Genomic DNA, 14,963 nt, shown 5'->3' on the forward strand with positions numbered 1-14,963 from the left:
AGATGACTATAGACACTATGAAACGCAATGTAGAAAATGAAAAACTTCAACTTAGGCAACACGACTACTGTATATCCAAATGGAATACAATAAAGAACAACTTGAGAAAGAAGTGACCCCATATAGGGACCTTTAGAGAAAGACTGATGGAAACGTCACTGATCAAAGAAAAGCAAGGCTCCTGTTGTCTAATCCATCCCGCTCCAGTGCAGCCTTTTCGAGCTGATGTGCAGTTGGCGCTTCATAGCCTCACCATGGAATGAAGCCTGCCATCACCTAAGAAAGAGGCATCAAGTGCTCCTGTAAAAGGAAGAGAAGTAGCACAAAAGTTTTTTTTTAAGTGAGGGTTGATCATAGGAGATTCAATTCTCATGGGAACAGAGCCATCCATCTGTAGACCAGACATCCAATCTATCAGGAAGTATCCTGTCTGTCTTGGAACAAAAATCAAAGATGTATCTGAGAACCTTGCTAAAATAACTAGTCCCACAAATTACCACCTCTTTCTTCACATAGGGACCAATGGCAACAAATGAGCCTAGCAACACTTATTGAGCGATCCTGAGCAGCTAGGCAAGACAGTTAAGGAGTTGGGCGCACAAGCAGTGTTTTCATTTGTATTTCCTACAAAAGATCAACATCTGATGAGGGAACAAAGGGTTTTTAAAATAAACCACCAGAGTTGGTGCTTGCCAAGAGAGTTTTGGCTGTGGTCTGCATTACCTACATGAAGGGCTTCTGTCAAGGGATGGACTTGCACCTTGCAAGAACTGGGGGAAATGTACTTGGAAAACAACTGGCTCCATTTGTCAGAAGGGCTTTAAACTAAAATGGAGGCTGCAGGCCCCAGCTGTCCAATGCATCCAAAATATTGCATTCCTTGTGGTAGCTGGCACTCTTATCAATCTGCAATGATTGCAATTGAGCAATACAGAAAGCATATTCTTCCAATCCTGCTTGAAAGGCCAGATCCTCCTAACAGATATTACAGTAGTCGTCTGATGTACCTTGGCCACTGATCCCGAATTCTTTCATGGATTATGGAACCTATACCTAGGAGCTCTATTGCAGAAATCTTAATAACTAGTTTGTGCCAAACAGCAGCTATGATCCAATGTTTAGTTAAAAGGGCATTAGCAGTGAAGAGAATCTCAACCAGGAAATGCAGCTTTTCAGAAACCCTTTTCAGGATCAGGTGTATGTGCAGCCAGTTGCCAAGGAGCAAACACATCATTGTTCAGGGCCCTGGGGAGGATGGATGCTGGGGGAAAGGAAAACTCTTGGAAAGAAGCATGCCTCACAGTGACTAGTCCTCAAGGTTGTTTTCCTGGGAGAAGAATGCCGTCTTCATGCAGAATGACTGTTTCAAACATATACCTTTTAAAACTAGACAACGGAGCAATAAGAGCCATGGTGGTACAATGGTTATAATGTAGTAATGCAGGTTGACTCTGCCCACTGCCAGGGGTGTGATCCTGACTGGCTTAAGATTGACTCAGCCTTCCATCCTTCCCGGGTGAGTAAAATGAGGAGCCAGATTGTTGGGGGCAAGAGGCTGATCCTGTAAACCACTTAGGGCTGCAAAGCAATATGAAGCGGTATACCAGTCTAAGTGCCATTGCTACGGGGAAGGTGTGGTAGGGAAAAGTTATAAGTAGGGATTTGGTGCAGGAAGGTCAGGCTTTGCTTTACTTGACCTTTAGTAAACTACACCTTTCTCAACAAATGGAGTCAAGAATCATTCTTGCTCAGAGATTCAACTTGACAGCAGGTTATAACTGTTCATAGCAGTTTATTTATTTATTTGTTTTATTTATTGGATTTGTATGCCGCCCCTCTCCGGAGACTCGAGTTTCTCAAGCTTGGTCAGTTTAAAATGCATGCACTTAAAACTCCCCAAACTGGTGCTGCCTGGGGAATTCTGGGAGTTGAAGTCCAAACATTTTAAAAGCAAATACAAAATGGACTTGACTCTCCTACAGTTTCATTGGGTGGTTCCTCAGCCAGCTCCTCTTTTCCCTCCAAAGCTTGGCCATTCACAGGACCTCTGGGTCAGTGACAAGAGCCTTGGCAGAACCCTGGATGGTCTGGGCCCTCTGGCGAAAGCAGTTGCCATGCCCTTTCTCCCACCTCGTTCTCCTTTGGGATGGATGGCTACAGTACTTCTATGGTTAGGGAGTCCTCGATTTACGACCACAGTGGAGCCCGGACCTTCTGTTGCTAAGTGAGGCAGTTGTTAAGTGAGTTTTGCTTCACTGTTATTGCCTTTCTTGCCACCGTTGTTAAGCGAATCCACAGTAACTGAATTTAAACATGCCTGGGATAAACATATATCCATTGCAAGATAAAATACAGGAAATAGTAAAAGGGCAGACTAGATGGACCATGAGGTCTTTTTCTGCCGTCAGTCTTCTATGTTTCTATGAATCACTGCAGTTGTTAATTTAGTATCAGGGTTATTAAGTGAATCTGGTTTTCTTTCTTTTTGGCTCTCTTTGCCAGAAGGTCACAAGAGGATTACACGACCCCAGGAGGCTGCGACCGTCATAAATGAGTCCGTTGCCAGGCGTCTGGTTTTTGATCACCTGGACATGAGGATGCTGAATGTTTCTTTCCAGGTGCTAACGATGTTCCCAGCTCTTACTGGTTTGCAAGCTCTTTCATTGAGCCGGGGTGGCGCAGCAGGTAGAGTGCTGTACTGCAGGCCACTGAAACTGACAGTAGGTCTGCAGGTCAGCGGTTCAAATCTCAACCTTGGCTCAAGGTTGACTCAGTCTTCTATCCTTCCGAGGTGGGTCAAATGAGGACCCAGAGTGTGAGGGCAATAGGCTGGCTCTGTTAATAAGTGCTATTGCTAACATGTTGTAGCCGCCCTGAGCTTAAGAAGGGCGGCATAAAAACTGAATAAATAAATAGTTACTCTCCAAATAGTTTTTTAAAGCCCTAACCAGGGGATAAAATAATGTGCTGAAGCTGACCAGACTAAGGATGCCAGCCAGAAGAATACCTGGTAAGCAGATTTTCCTCCCCAAAAACTAAGGTGCGCCTTATGTTTATGTTTATTTAGATTTGTATGCCGCCCCTCTCCGCAGACTCGGGGCGGCTCACAACAAAGTGGAAACAACAGTATATAACAAATCTAAATTTCTACTAAAACATTTAAAAAACCCCATTTTCTAAACACGCATACATACACACATACCATTCATAAATTGTATATGCCCGGGGGAGATGTCTCAGTTCCCCCATGCCTGACGACACAGGTGGGTCTTAAGAAGTTTATGAAAGGCAAGGAGAGTAGGGGCAGTTCTAATCTCCGGGGGGAGTTGGTTCCAGAGGGCCGGGCCCGCCACAGAGAAGGCTCTTCCCCTGGGGCCCGCCTTATACAGTGTTCCCTCGATCTTCGTGGGTTTGAACTTCGTGAAGTCTATACCACGGTTTTTTAAAAAAATATTAAAAAATACTTTGTGTTTTTCCCCCTATACCAGTTTTTCCCGTCCGATGACGTCATGTAATTGCCAAACTTTCATCCACCTTTAATAATTTTTTTAAAAAAATAAACTTAAATAAACATGGTAATAATCTAAATGGTTGCTAAGGGAATGGGAAATTGTAATTTAGGGGTTTTAAATGTTAAGGGAAGGCTTGTGATACTGTTCATACTGTTGGCAGAAAAAGACCAAGTGGTCCAAGTACAGTCTTCCCCCTTTGTGTGGGGTGGGATTCCGGCACCAGTTAAGAGCATTGCTGGCTACCAGGATGCCCCCCAAAGGCTCCCAATGAAGGGGTTACTCCCTGTTCTCTCTCTCCCGCCCCAGCTTTGCTCTAGACCAGTGTTTCCCAACCGTGGCCACTTGAAGAAGATATTTGGACTTCAACTCCCAGAATTCCCCAGCCAGCGAAACACTGCTCTAGACCACCAAGCTCGGAAGCCTTTAAATTAATAATTAGCAGCTCTCTTAACAAATGCCAGCGTTTGATCCAGGAGAGGCAGCATCGGCATGAAAAATTGATCACCCTCAATGAGAATCGAGCGGTTCCCGGGTAGAGTATGTTTTAGTGCTGAGGGGCGCACGGCTCGATTGGGGGGTGGAGTGAATGAAGAGGGCAATGCTTTTAAGAGGCTCGTAAAGATGCAAAAATCTTTTCCACTTAGAAGATGTCAGGTTCCCAAGATGAAGCCAAGGCCATTTAGCCGTTAAAAGCACCGTCTCTCCCGGGACTTCCTCCCCAGCACATCCAGGAGCAGGGCCAAAGGAGAAGCAGCCCCCTCCCCTTCATTCCTCAGGGTTAGGAGGGTTTGAAAGAAGCGGCTCCCACCCGGTTAGGAAGGGATGCCTCCATCTCAAGTCATGCACACATCCACCCTTTAAAAAAACCCTTTTCTTGAGAATTCCCACCACGGAAGGTGGTGGGCACCGATAGGTTGCTTTGCTCTCAACATCGTACCACCTTTGCAGTTTAATGGCTGGAGCTTTGCTGAGTTTGGGTACCCCTGCTCCAAAGGGTCAAGCTTCCACACACATCCCAGGAGTGGCTCAAGCATATCACTGCCCATACCTCAGCACTGCCACCATCTGACCCAACCCCCCAAAGGACTCTGCTCTCTTGCTGCAGGCTGGACGGTCTCCGCTCTCCTTTCAGACTTCAGCCGTGGGGAAGAGGTCCAAACTAGCAGGTGCTTTGGGTTTCATAATGCAGGCGGGGTTCAACTGCAGGGTGGTCATAACTACAGGACTCTCTGTGTCCTACAGATATCTCAATTTTCTCATACGTCCAAGCTAACATAATTTGAGCCTGGTTATTGGTCCCTCCTGACAAGTTTCAGGGAAGGAACCTAGAATGGTTATTGGTCCCTCCTGACAAGTTTCAGAGAAGGAACCTAGAATTCAGGAGAAATTTCCCAACAGTGAGAGAAATTAACCGGTGGAACAGCTTGCTACCAGACGTTGTGAATGCTCCGTCACTGGAGGATTTTAAAGAAGAGATTGGAGATCCATTAGTCTGAAGAGGGTTGGGCTAGATGACCTCTAAGGGCTTGTTTGACAAATCCATCGTATTGCCTATTACACCAACCCATAAACTAAGTTAGGTATGTAAAACGTACTAACTACCCAACCTAATTTGGCTAAAACCAAGATACACAAATTGTACAAAGTTCTGTTTCTTCACAATCCAGTTTCAATCCTCTTGCGCAAGACCCAAAGCGAAAACCTTAAATTCTTGCCTTGCCCCACCCTGCACTTCAACACTTTTGTTATCCAAATTCCTTTCCGAACTCCAGGGAATTGAGACCGGCTGAGTTTCTAGACTGTGTTCCTAGAAACCCCGAATGGTGGTTTATTCCAGATTCACATCCCCAGTGTTATCAGGTGGCTTGGATCAAACAATTATGTGAAGTGTATACATTGTAGGCATATTACCAGTGGCTTTCAATTTAGGCAGCCTGAAGATTGGGTGGACTTCAACTCCCAGAATTCCCCAGCCATCTATGCTTAGGTCTCCAAACGGCCACGGTAAACAAACCCTGAATTCTATTAAAACGAACTCATATTTGGCACCCTTGATCCCAAATATCAGCACCTGGAAAAAATAAACCCCAAGTGGGTCTCCCCATTGAGTTAACCGGATTCAACTTCCTCAGTGGCCCAAGGGCAACCTAGGATCGCTTCGGAAACATCATCTTTGCAGAATAGACCACCATTCCTGGCCTTTCTCCACGGCCTCACCCCTATTTGGGATGAAGAATCTGCACACCTCCATGGAATTACACACACTCACAGCCTGTTTCCAAATGACCCCCACCTTTCCCTTCTTAGCCCAAGCTGGATCCCCCAATGCTTAAGACTCCTCCCCCCCCCCCGCTATGGGTGGATTCCACAAGCAGCCACTGTTAAAAACAAACCAGTTTGAAGCAGATTACGACTGCCCACACTCCAGTTAGGAGGGCAGCTCCCAGGGGAAACAATGGTCTCTAAAGAGGCTGCTCAGTCATTTATCCAGGTGTTTATCCAGGTGTGTGGGGGCGGTTGAACTGGATGACTTTAAAGAGACCCCCACTTCCATAAATTTCCGGTCACAATTCAAAGTGTTGGTTATGACTTATAAAGCCCTTCATGGCATTGGACCAGAATATCTCCGGGACCACCTTCTGCTGCACGAATCCCAGCGACCGGTTAGGTCCCACAGAGTTGGCCTTCTCCGGGTCCCGTTGACTAAACAATGTTGTTTGGCGGGACCCAGAAGAGCCTTCTCTGTGGCGGCCCCGGCCCTCTGGAACCAACTCCCCCCAGAGATCAGAACTGCCCCCACCCTCCTTGCCTTTTGTAAAGTTCTTAAGACCCATCTCTGCCGTCAGGCATGGGGGAACGGAGACATCTCCCCCGGACCTATACAGTTTATACATGGTATGTCTGTGTGTATGCTTGCTTTTAATAATGGGGTTTTTAGTGTTTTTTAAATTCTTAAGATTTGTTCTTACATTGTCTTTGTTATTGTTGTGAGCCACCCCGAGTCTATGGAGAGGGGCGGCATACAAATCTAATAATAATAATAATAATAATAATAATAATAATAATAATAATAATAAAGAGTAAGCGTAAAAACTACTGCAAGGCACTGCCGACACCTTGGGGGTTTTTTTCTTCCAAGACCCCTTCAAATTCCCCCTCCCAAAAGTGGGTGCACGCGGTGTGTCCCCCCCCCCATCACCCCATTTCAACACATTGTCTTCCTGCCTCGTTCCTTTTTAAAAACCAAGTCTTTTATTAAAAGTCATATCCAAATTCCATTAACAAAAAGGATATATATAAAAGAGGGTCCAAAAATTCCAAAAGGGGTAGGTGGGAGATATTATTTACGGGGTTATTTTTTTTGACCAAAACTGAAAACTTTAAAAAATAGGGGCTAAAAACCACCCACATCATCGCCCAGGAAATGGGAGGGGGGGCAGGGGGGGGCAGAAGAGAAGAAACGTTGCTCTAAACTTGGGGGAGGTTTGTGTTGTTTGTGCCCAAAGTGTTTTCCTAGCCAGGTTTGTACAGAACTATTACCACAAAAACTAAAATTACATTTTAAAAAAAAATGGGGAGGGGGGCCCTTAATAAACTGCAGAATATTTTTTTTAACAAAAATTGTTTAAAAAATCATGGGGTTATTTCCCTTTTGACGCAGAAACCCCATTTCAAGCGAGGCTTCTCTCCCCCCTCCCTACCATGGGGTGACCACTGCTCCACGCTGCCTGGAGCCTGTCCATTTGGGCGCGCACCCCCCCACACGGCTGACCTCTACGGAGAAAGAGCCCCCTGGGTGGGGCAAGGGGCCACAGGTCAGCAAGGAATAAACTGCGGAAGCAGACGCCACATTAAAAACAAAAACATTGCAGCAAGCGACCCACAATCCACGCTTGGTTAAAAATAGTTAAAAACACTTTGGCGGCACCGCCACAGGCCCCCCCCCCCCCCGCCACACTCAGAGGGTCCCGGCTGCACCAGAAGGGGGCATCTTCAGCGTCCCGGGCAGAGTGGGAGGGGCCATGGCAGACTTGACTCCCCTCTCCCCCAGCCAGGAGTCGCTGTGCCCAAGGCGGTTTGGGGAGCAGGTGCAAGAAACCCCCCCCCCTTAATTTCTTTCTTACAGGTTCATCAATCCTGCCCTTGCATTGCTAAGCCTTTGGTCGCGAATACCTCATATCCGGGGAAGGGGCGGCACGGGTGACAGGCCGGGGGGGGGGGGGGGGGGGCTGCAGAGGAAAGGAAAAGCTCACCTCCCCAAAACAAAAAATCCAACTTTCTCCTGAAACACCTATCCTGTCTCTACAATCTTTAAAAAAATATATACTGTGGGTGTTTGCAGCCGTACAAAAAGAGCGGGGGGGGGCAGCAGATTCATCACAGTCTTACAGAGGGGGGGAGGGGGAATAGTGAAAGGCCAGGAAAGTCACACAGTCCGCCAAAAAAACACGGATCGGCCTGCAAAGGAGCCGAGGGAGGAGGAGGAGGAGGAGGGAGTCCTCAGTCGTCATTATCTTCATCCTCTTCGTCGTCGTCCGGTTCTTCCTCGGGATCTCGTTTCCGCTTCTCACCCTGCTGGACCTCTGCATGGGAAGGAAGGTCAAGGAGAGACGGGGGTAAGAGGCCGTTGGATGAGGTGGAGCTACTTGTCTGAAATGGTGCAGGGCAAGGATGGCGAACCCTTGTTTCCCTCGGATGCCGAAAGAGTGTGGGTGGGTGCTATTCTGCATGCGCGAGTGCTCACACCCAGAATTCAGTGCCCAGGGAGGGCGAAAGCAGCTTCCCCTGCCCCCCCGGAAGCCAGGGGAAGAGCCTTCTCTGTGGCGGCCCCGGCCCTCTGGAATCAACTCCCCCTGGAGATTAGAACTGCTCCCACCCTCCTTGTCTTTCGTAAACTACTCAAGACCCACCTATACCGCCAGGCATGGGGGAGTTGAGACACCTTTCTCCCAGGCTCCTTATAATTTATGTTTGGTATTAATATGATAGGGGTTTAGTTATTTCTTTTAATATTAGATTTGTGCCACTATAATATTGTTTTTATCATTGTTGTGAGCCGCCCCGAGTCTTCGGAGAGGGGCAACATACAAATCAAATAAAAATAAATAAAATAAATAAAGGCCCCCTGGAGGCTGGAAACAGCCTGCTTCCCAACTTCTGGTGGGCCCAGTAGGCCCGTGTTTCACCTTCCCCAGAGGCCTCCCTGGAGCCAGGGAAGGGGAAAAATGCCCCCCACCCCCGAGGCTCTCTAGAAGCCAAAAACACCCTCCCTCCCAGAGCCTCTGTGAGACTGGTTGGCACACACATGCACATTGGAGCTGAGCTAGGGCAACAGCTCACATGCCAGCAGATATGGCTCCGCGTGCCACCTGTGGCCCCCGTGCCATATTCGCTATATCAGTGGTGTAGGTCACAGTGTTTTTGCTCAGGAGGGATATTCTCATTGTGCCCAGAGATAAATATCTACCCAGCCCCTATCTAGGATCAAACTCACAATAATGAAGTTTTAAAAGTAAGAGCTGAAGCAGCTTCTTGGATGAGAAGCGAAACGTCTTCAAAGGAAAAACAAGAAAAGCCCAGCTGCCTCCAGAAAAAGCCCGTTTGAGGCCTTAAAATAGAGTTTCATTCCCTTAGTTTGGATGGACTTTACTTCCCAGAATCCCCCAGGGCACTAAGAGGGAGTGCAGCCCGGTGGCATTAGTTGGCTGGGGAATTTGGGGTGGGTGGGGGTTGAAGACCCCCCTATCTTGCTACCAGGGTTCAAAAAAGCAGCCTGCAAAGACCTCCAAAGGGGCCCCCCACCCCCCCAATCCGAGACATGAGTCTCAGCCACAGAAGTCAGAAGAATATACCCACCAACTTCTTCATCTTCATCCTCGTCTTCATCTCCGTCATCCTCGTCATCTTCATCCTGGAGGAGGAAGGGACATTTTTGAAAATAACTAAGTAAAAATTAAGGGCGTTACCTGTGGTCCACGGGGCGGAATTCTTGTAGCACAGACTCTTTCATCGCAACAAATCTTGTTAAAAAGAACTCTGGGGACACAATCTGAAGTTAGTTGGGGGAAAGATCAAAAGCAACCTGAGAAAATATTATTTGACTGAAAGAGTAGTAGATCCTTGGAACAAACTTCCAACAGATATGGTTGGTAAATCCACAGTAACTGAATGTAAACATGCCTGGGATAAACATCTCTCCATCCTAAGATAAAATACAGGAAATAGTATAAGGGCAGACTAGATGGACCATGAGGTCTTTTTCTGCTGTCAGACTTCTATGTTTCTTTTCAACAAGATTTGTTTGACGAAAGTAGCCGTCTTGGCAGCTGCTGGCGATCTTGACGTACAAACCCACCCGTCACCCATGGAGACAATTATGCAGAAGGTGGGATATTATGGCTCACCTCATCATCGCCCCCGTTCTCCTCGTCTTCGCCGTCCAGGTCATCTTCATCATCTAATTCTTCGTCTTCCTCCTCTTCATCTTCCTCCTCGTCTTCTACAAAAGAAAAGACACCGCTTGCATCAGAGACCGGTTCACAACCCCGGACACTCCTCCAGCGATGAACCGTTCATTTAGTGACCGTTCAAAGTTACAACAGTAGGGTCCCCACGATCACAGGGTCAAAAAGTTCAGATGCATAAGTGACTCACATTTATGACGGTGGCAATGTCCCTCCATCATTTAACCCTATTTGCTAACTTAACAACAACAGTGATGTGAGGTTCCCAAAAGATTCATTTAGTAACAGACATCTTGGGCTCTCTTTCATCCGTTAACAGGGTGTCCAAGGGGAAAGCAATTCTGATATTTTCCTGACATTTCCCTGTAACTGGCAGTCAAGTTAAGGCGTGGTCGTAGATGATGTTCATACCAAAGGGCTAAGCCATGGAGAAATATTGGTAGCCAAGGAAGCAAGTTGTTGCCACAGTTATGGTCCTTTTTGCTTGACTCTGCCAGGCAGCGCGATCCAGTTTTTTTATAATATGATTTTTCCCTGACTTTTAAACATTTTAATAGTTTGGTTTTTCTCGATTTATTCCAGTTTTTTTTTCACGAATTCCCTGATAATTGCCTGATATTTCCCGAACCGCTGATTTCCCTGATAATTCCCTGATTTCCTTGTTTTGCTGGACACCCTGGTTAAATCAGAATAACAACAGAGTAATAGAGTCGGAAGAGACAACTCCAGGCAATTCTTAGAGGAGTTGCACACATGCACCCTCGGGAAATGCTCTTCCAGTCTTCGGTGTGTGCCCCCCCCCCGCACACATGCTCCAGTTAGAACAGTTGGGACTGTTCTAACATTATCATCATCATCATCATTTATTAGATTTGTATGCCGCCCCTCTCAGTAGACTCGGGGCAGCTCACAGCAATGATAAAAACAATATATAATGACAAATCTAATAGTTAGAATCTAAAATAACAATAATACATTTAAAGTCTAATAAACAAGAAATTCCAATATATAAAAATATATACATACTGTCATATCATACACAGAAAACTACCTAGGCAGGGGGAGATGTTTCAGTTCCCCCACGCTTGACGACAGAGGTGGGTTTTAAGGAGTTTACGAAAGGCAAGGAGGGTGGGGGCACTTCTAATCTCTGGAGGGAGCTGATTCCACAGGGTCGGAGCCGCCACAGAGAAGGCTCTTCCTCTGGGTCCCGCCAGACGACATTGTTTAGTTGACGGGACCCGGAGGAGACCAACTCTGTGGGACCTAACCGGGGACCTAACATGTCCCAACCTGCTCTGAAAGTTTAGGGAGGGGTCAAAAAAGTCAAGATGGCTGCCGTGCAATGCCCGCCCCCCTCGGGCTGGACTACTCACCATCTCCGTTCTCGTCATACTCGTCATCCAGCCCGTCTGCTTCCGGGTCCGAGTCTGGGGCTTCTTTTTCGCTGGCGTCAAACCCATCGAGATATATCAGTTGAGGCAGAAGACTGAAGATGCTCTCGCGGTAGTTGTTCAGCGTCGTCACCTCGCAGTTGAAGAGGTCGAGGTTCCGCAGGTGAGGCAGCTTTTTCTATAGCGGGGAGGGGAGAAAAGTGGCCCGAATGTAAGTCAAGACGACCTGTAGAACAGGGTGTCCAACTCAAGTTGTCACAGAATGTATTGTGACTTTCCCCCGTTCACTAAACCAGGCATGGGCCTGGTGAGCGTGTGACGCAGGAGTGACAGCGTGCTGCAGGTTACCGGATTTTTAAAAAATATGGACATTTGGGGGGGCGGGGGATTGTCTCATTTGCTTCACTTAATGACTGGGGTATGAAAAGCTCAACAAATGTTTTGCTTAACTGAGTGTTGGCCGAAGCCATTGTTTTGAGTTGGCCTGCCACAAGTTGAATAGTACTGTGGGAATTAGGGAGGGGTGGTTGCATGAGATGGAAAGATACTAGCCACAACAAATTCTTTCCAGAGATTCCAGAGCCCTACATGGCATTGGACCAGATTACCTCCGGAACCACCTGCTACCGCACGAATCCCAGCGACCGATAAGGTCCCACAGAGTTGGCCTTCTCCGGGTCCCGTCGACTAAACAATGTCGTTTGGCGGGCCCCAGGGGAACAGCCTTCTCTGTGGCGGCCCCGGCCCTGTGGAACCAACTCCCCCTGGAGATTAGAATTGCCCCCACCCTCCCTGTCTTTCATAAACTACTCAAGACTCATTTATACCGCCAGGCATGGGGGAGTTGAGATATTCCTTCCCCCTAGGCCATTACAAGTTATGCATGGTATGTTTGTGTGTATGTTTGGTTTTATAATAAGGGTTTTTAGTTGTTTTATTATTGGATTGTCACATGCTGTTTTTATCATTGTTGTTAGCTGCCCCGAGTCTACGGAGAGGGGCGGCATACAAATCCAATAAATTAAATTAAATTAAATTCAAGGTCATGGTGGGTGTGGGGACGAGGGACCTGGAAGAAGGCCAAGGTTTGGACTCTTGATTTATTTCTCGAATGCTAATTGGAACATTGACACTGAGGTCGGAAGTTGACAACTGTTTGCAAACTCCAAGCGCTTCCCCACATCTGTTCGGAGCTCAAATCATTTTGTGCATCTTACCACACAACTCACCCCGCCCCCCCAAGTCGAAGTCGCTCACTCGCCATTCGGTCCGGCCAAACCGGTAACTCACCAGAGGTTCCAACGTGCTGATCTCTTTGATTTTATTCCCACTGAGGTTCAACTGCGTCAAATTTGGCGTTTTTTCCGCGAGGACTTCCAGCCCGCCAGAAATAAGATTGTCGCTCAGCTCCAGCTGCAAGGAGGGATAAAAGCAACAAGAGACGGTTCCCCTCTTCACCTTCAATGTGGATTATTCTCTCCCCCCACCCCGAGAACATCCCTCTCCACTACATCAGATCCGGGTAGGGTGGATAAAAATCGTCGATTGGTTTTTTTTAAAAAAGTATTTTTAAACAATTTATTCTAATAAAATGCTTTGAGTAACAATCTATCCAAGGATAGTTTAATTAATAATCTAGTTTATTCAGCATGAAATGCAGCTTAGGGTACGTAGCGTCAGGCGGTATATTCTGCAATATTGGGACAGTCGTTGAGTCAACAGCAGGTCAAAGGAGGAGCCGCTACGAGAGAGAGAGGTGATAGCTGCTCCTTAAAAATTACGATTTAAATCAAGTTGATTTAAATCAAATCCACCCTGGATCATCGGGGCTTCACGAACACCCCTCTGGAGTTGAATTGGGGCCCATCCGCCCTATCCCCCCCCCTTTTCACCTATTACGCAACTCTGCTAATCCCTCAACCCTCCCAGATTGTAGGAAGAGGCCATTAAGGATTACACTTTTAAAATAACAGCTTCAAGTTTTTGATGACTAAGATCCGCCCTGAGAAAAACAAAGGCATTGTCATGGTTCAGAACTGCCACCAGCCGAACGGGATGGGGCTGAAAGGCTAGCCTCCCATGAAAGATGGCCCTCCCCCTTCCCAAAAGGTAATTCTGTGCCTCCCACCCAGCCCAGTCTAAAAGTGGGCACTGAATAAATAAAAATAATTTTAAAAAATAATATATATACATATCTATACACATATAAATATTTTTTTTAAATTATTTTATTATTTAAATTTTAAAAAAAGTTATATGTGTGTGTGTATATATATATAATAAATTATAAAAATACAATATGATAAATGTATAATTTTTAAAATGAAAACATGTAACAAATTAAGGAAAATAAAATATAAATAACAAAAATTAAAATACCCTATTTTTGGAGAATAGAAGACACACTTTTTCCCCACCCTAAAAGTGTTTCGGTGAATCTTATAGACTGAGTACAGAGCCATTTTTGGGCTCCCAAACCCTCTGTGTGTTTTTGCCCTCCCCAGCCCCTGGAAGCATTCTGCAGGCCAAAAATGGGTGCCTTTGTGGTGAAAATGGGATGTGCATTTATGGCCTGCAGAGTGATTTTTTTTCTCTTGTTTTCTTCCTCCAAATGTAGGTGCATCATATAGTCTGAAAATACAAGATTCACTCTCTGTCTCTCTCCAATAAAAATATATCAAATAAAATATGAAAAATAAATGCAAAATGTATGTAAGTTAAATAAAATAAATATATAATAAAATATATGGTAAAATATATCTAACAAAATAAAATAAATAAAAAATCAGGGAAGATTGTTTAAGAGGACACAGATGGGTTACGGATGGCCCCATCTGTGTCCTCTTTCCTTCCACCACCACCCCAAATCTTGGAAAAGGAATGATCGAGAGCTGTGTTTTTTCAAATAATGGGGGACTTTAAAAGATGTGGACTTCAACTCCCAGAATTCCCCAGCCACCCATGCTGAAGTTCAAATCCAAACCTCAAAGCAAAGGGCAAACTATTTAGAGCAGGGGTGTCAAGCTCAATTTCATTGTCAGCCACATCAGGGTTTTGTTTGATCTGGGGGGGGAGGGCGTGGCCAGCTCGACATCACCAGAGACGGGCACCTTGCCAGTGAAAACAGGCTCCATTGCTGGCAATGGCACCGCGGGGGCTGGCCCTTCGCTGTTTTCAGAGTGGCTGCATGGGCCAAGGATCTGGGCCTTGAGCTAGACACCCCTAATTTAAAGCAAACAGCCCACTGCACAGTACAAAAACCGAAAACAGCCACACACAATTTTTGCAGCCGTCCCTGCCCCCAGGGGCTTACCTTCCGGAGTTTGCTAAGCTTGGGAAGGTTAGAGATGGAGAGAAGGTGGACGTTGATCATGCTTAGGAATTCCAGGTTTTCGAAGTCGGAGGAGAGCCCGCTGACCTTGCCATCTTCCGAGCGACAGTTGTCCAGCACCAGCTCTTTCACCTAGGAAAGAAAGATGTGTTCAAATCCTGGCTCCCAGAATTCCACCTGGCAAACTGCTAGGGGATTCTGGGGGAATGTGGTCTAATCTATTTTGGAGGGTGTGGGTGGGTGGGGACTTTCAAGGCAGCTC

General features: G+C 46.4%; 1 protein-coding gene across 1 annotated transcript; it reads right to left on the bottom strand.

Moving 5' to 3' along the window:
• Positions 1 to 6,741: 6,741 nt before the first annotated feature.
• On the bottom strand, positions 6,742 to 14,838 carry LOC139162994 (acidic leucine-rich nuclear phosphoprotein 32 family member B-like). Its single transcript, XM_070743896.1, has 6 exons — positions 14,684 to 14,838; positions 12,661 to 12,783; positions 11,353 to 11,548; positions 9,917 to 10,011; positions 9,369 to 9,423; positions 6,742 to 8,095 (listed from the first exon to the last, which is right to left on the bottom strand). The coding sequence occupies exons 1-6, from the start codon at positions 14,741 to 14,743 to the stop codon at positions 8,013 to 8,015; spliced, it is 612 nt and encodes a 203-aa protein (XP_070599997.1). The 5' UTR covers positions 14,744 to 14,838; the 3' UTR covers positions 6,742 to 8,012.
• Positions 14,839 to 14,963: the final 125 nt, after the last annotated feature.

This window comes from Erythrolamprus reginae, chromosome 1, assembly GCF_031021105.1.
Source record: "Erythrolamprus reginae isolate rEryReg1 chromosome 1, rEryReg1.hap1, whole genome shotgun sequence".
NCBI classification, from domain to species: Eukaryota; Metazoa; Chordata; class Lepidosauria; order Squamata; family Dipsadidae; genus Erythrolamprus; species Erythrolamprus reginae.

Bases quoted from the DNA above. Each gene is read 5' to 3' on its own strand.
- LOC139162994 (XM_070743896.1), bottom strand. From the start codon at position 14,743: ATGATCAACGTCCACCTTCTCTCCATCTCTAACCTTCCCAAGCTTAGC. The intron at 9,424-9,916 runs GTGAGCCATAAT...TTCCTCCTCCAG, and splicing joins AGAACGGGGGCGATGATGAG to GATGAAGATGACGAGGATGA. The intron at 8,096-9,368 runs GTGGGTATATTC...CTTCCCATGCAG, and splicing joins GGATGAAGATGAAGAAGTTG to AGGTCCAGCAGGGTGAGAAG.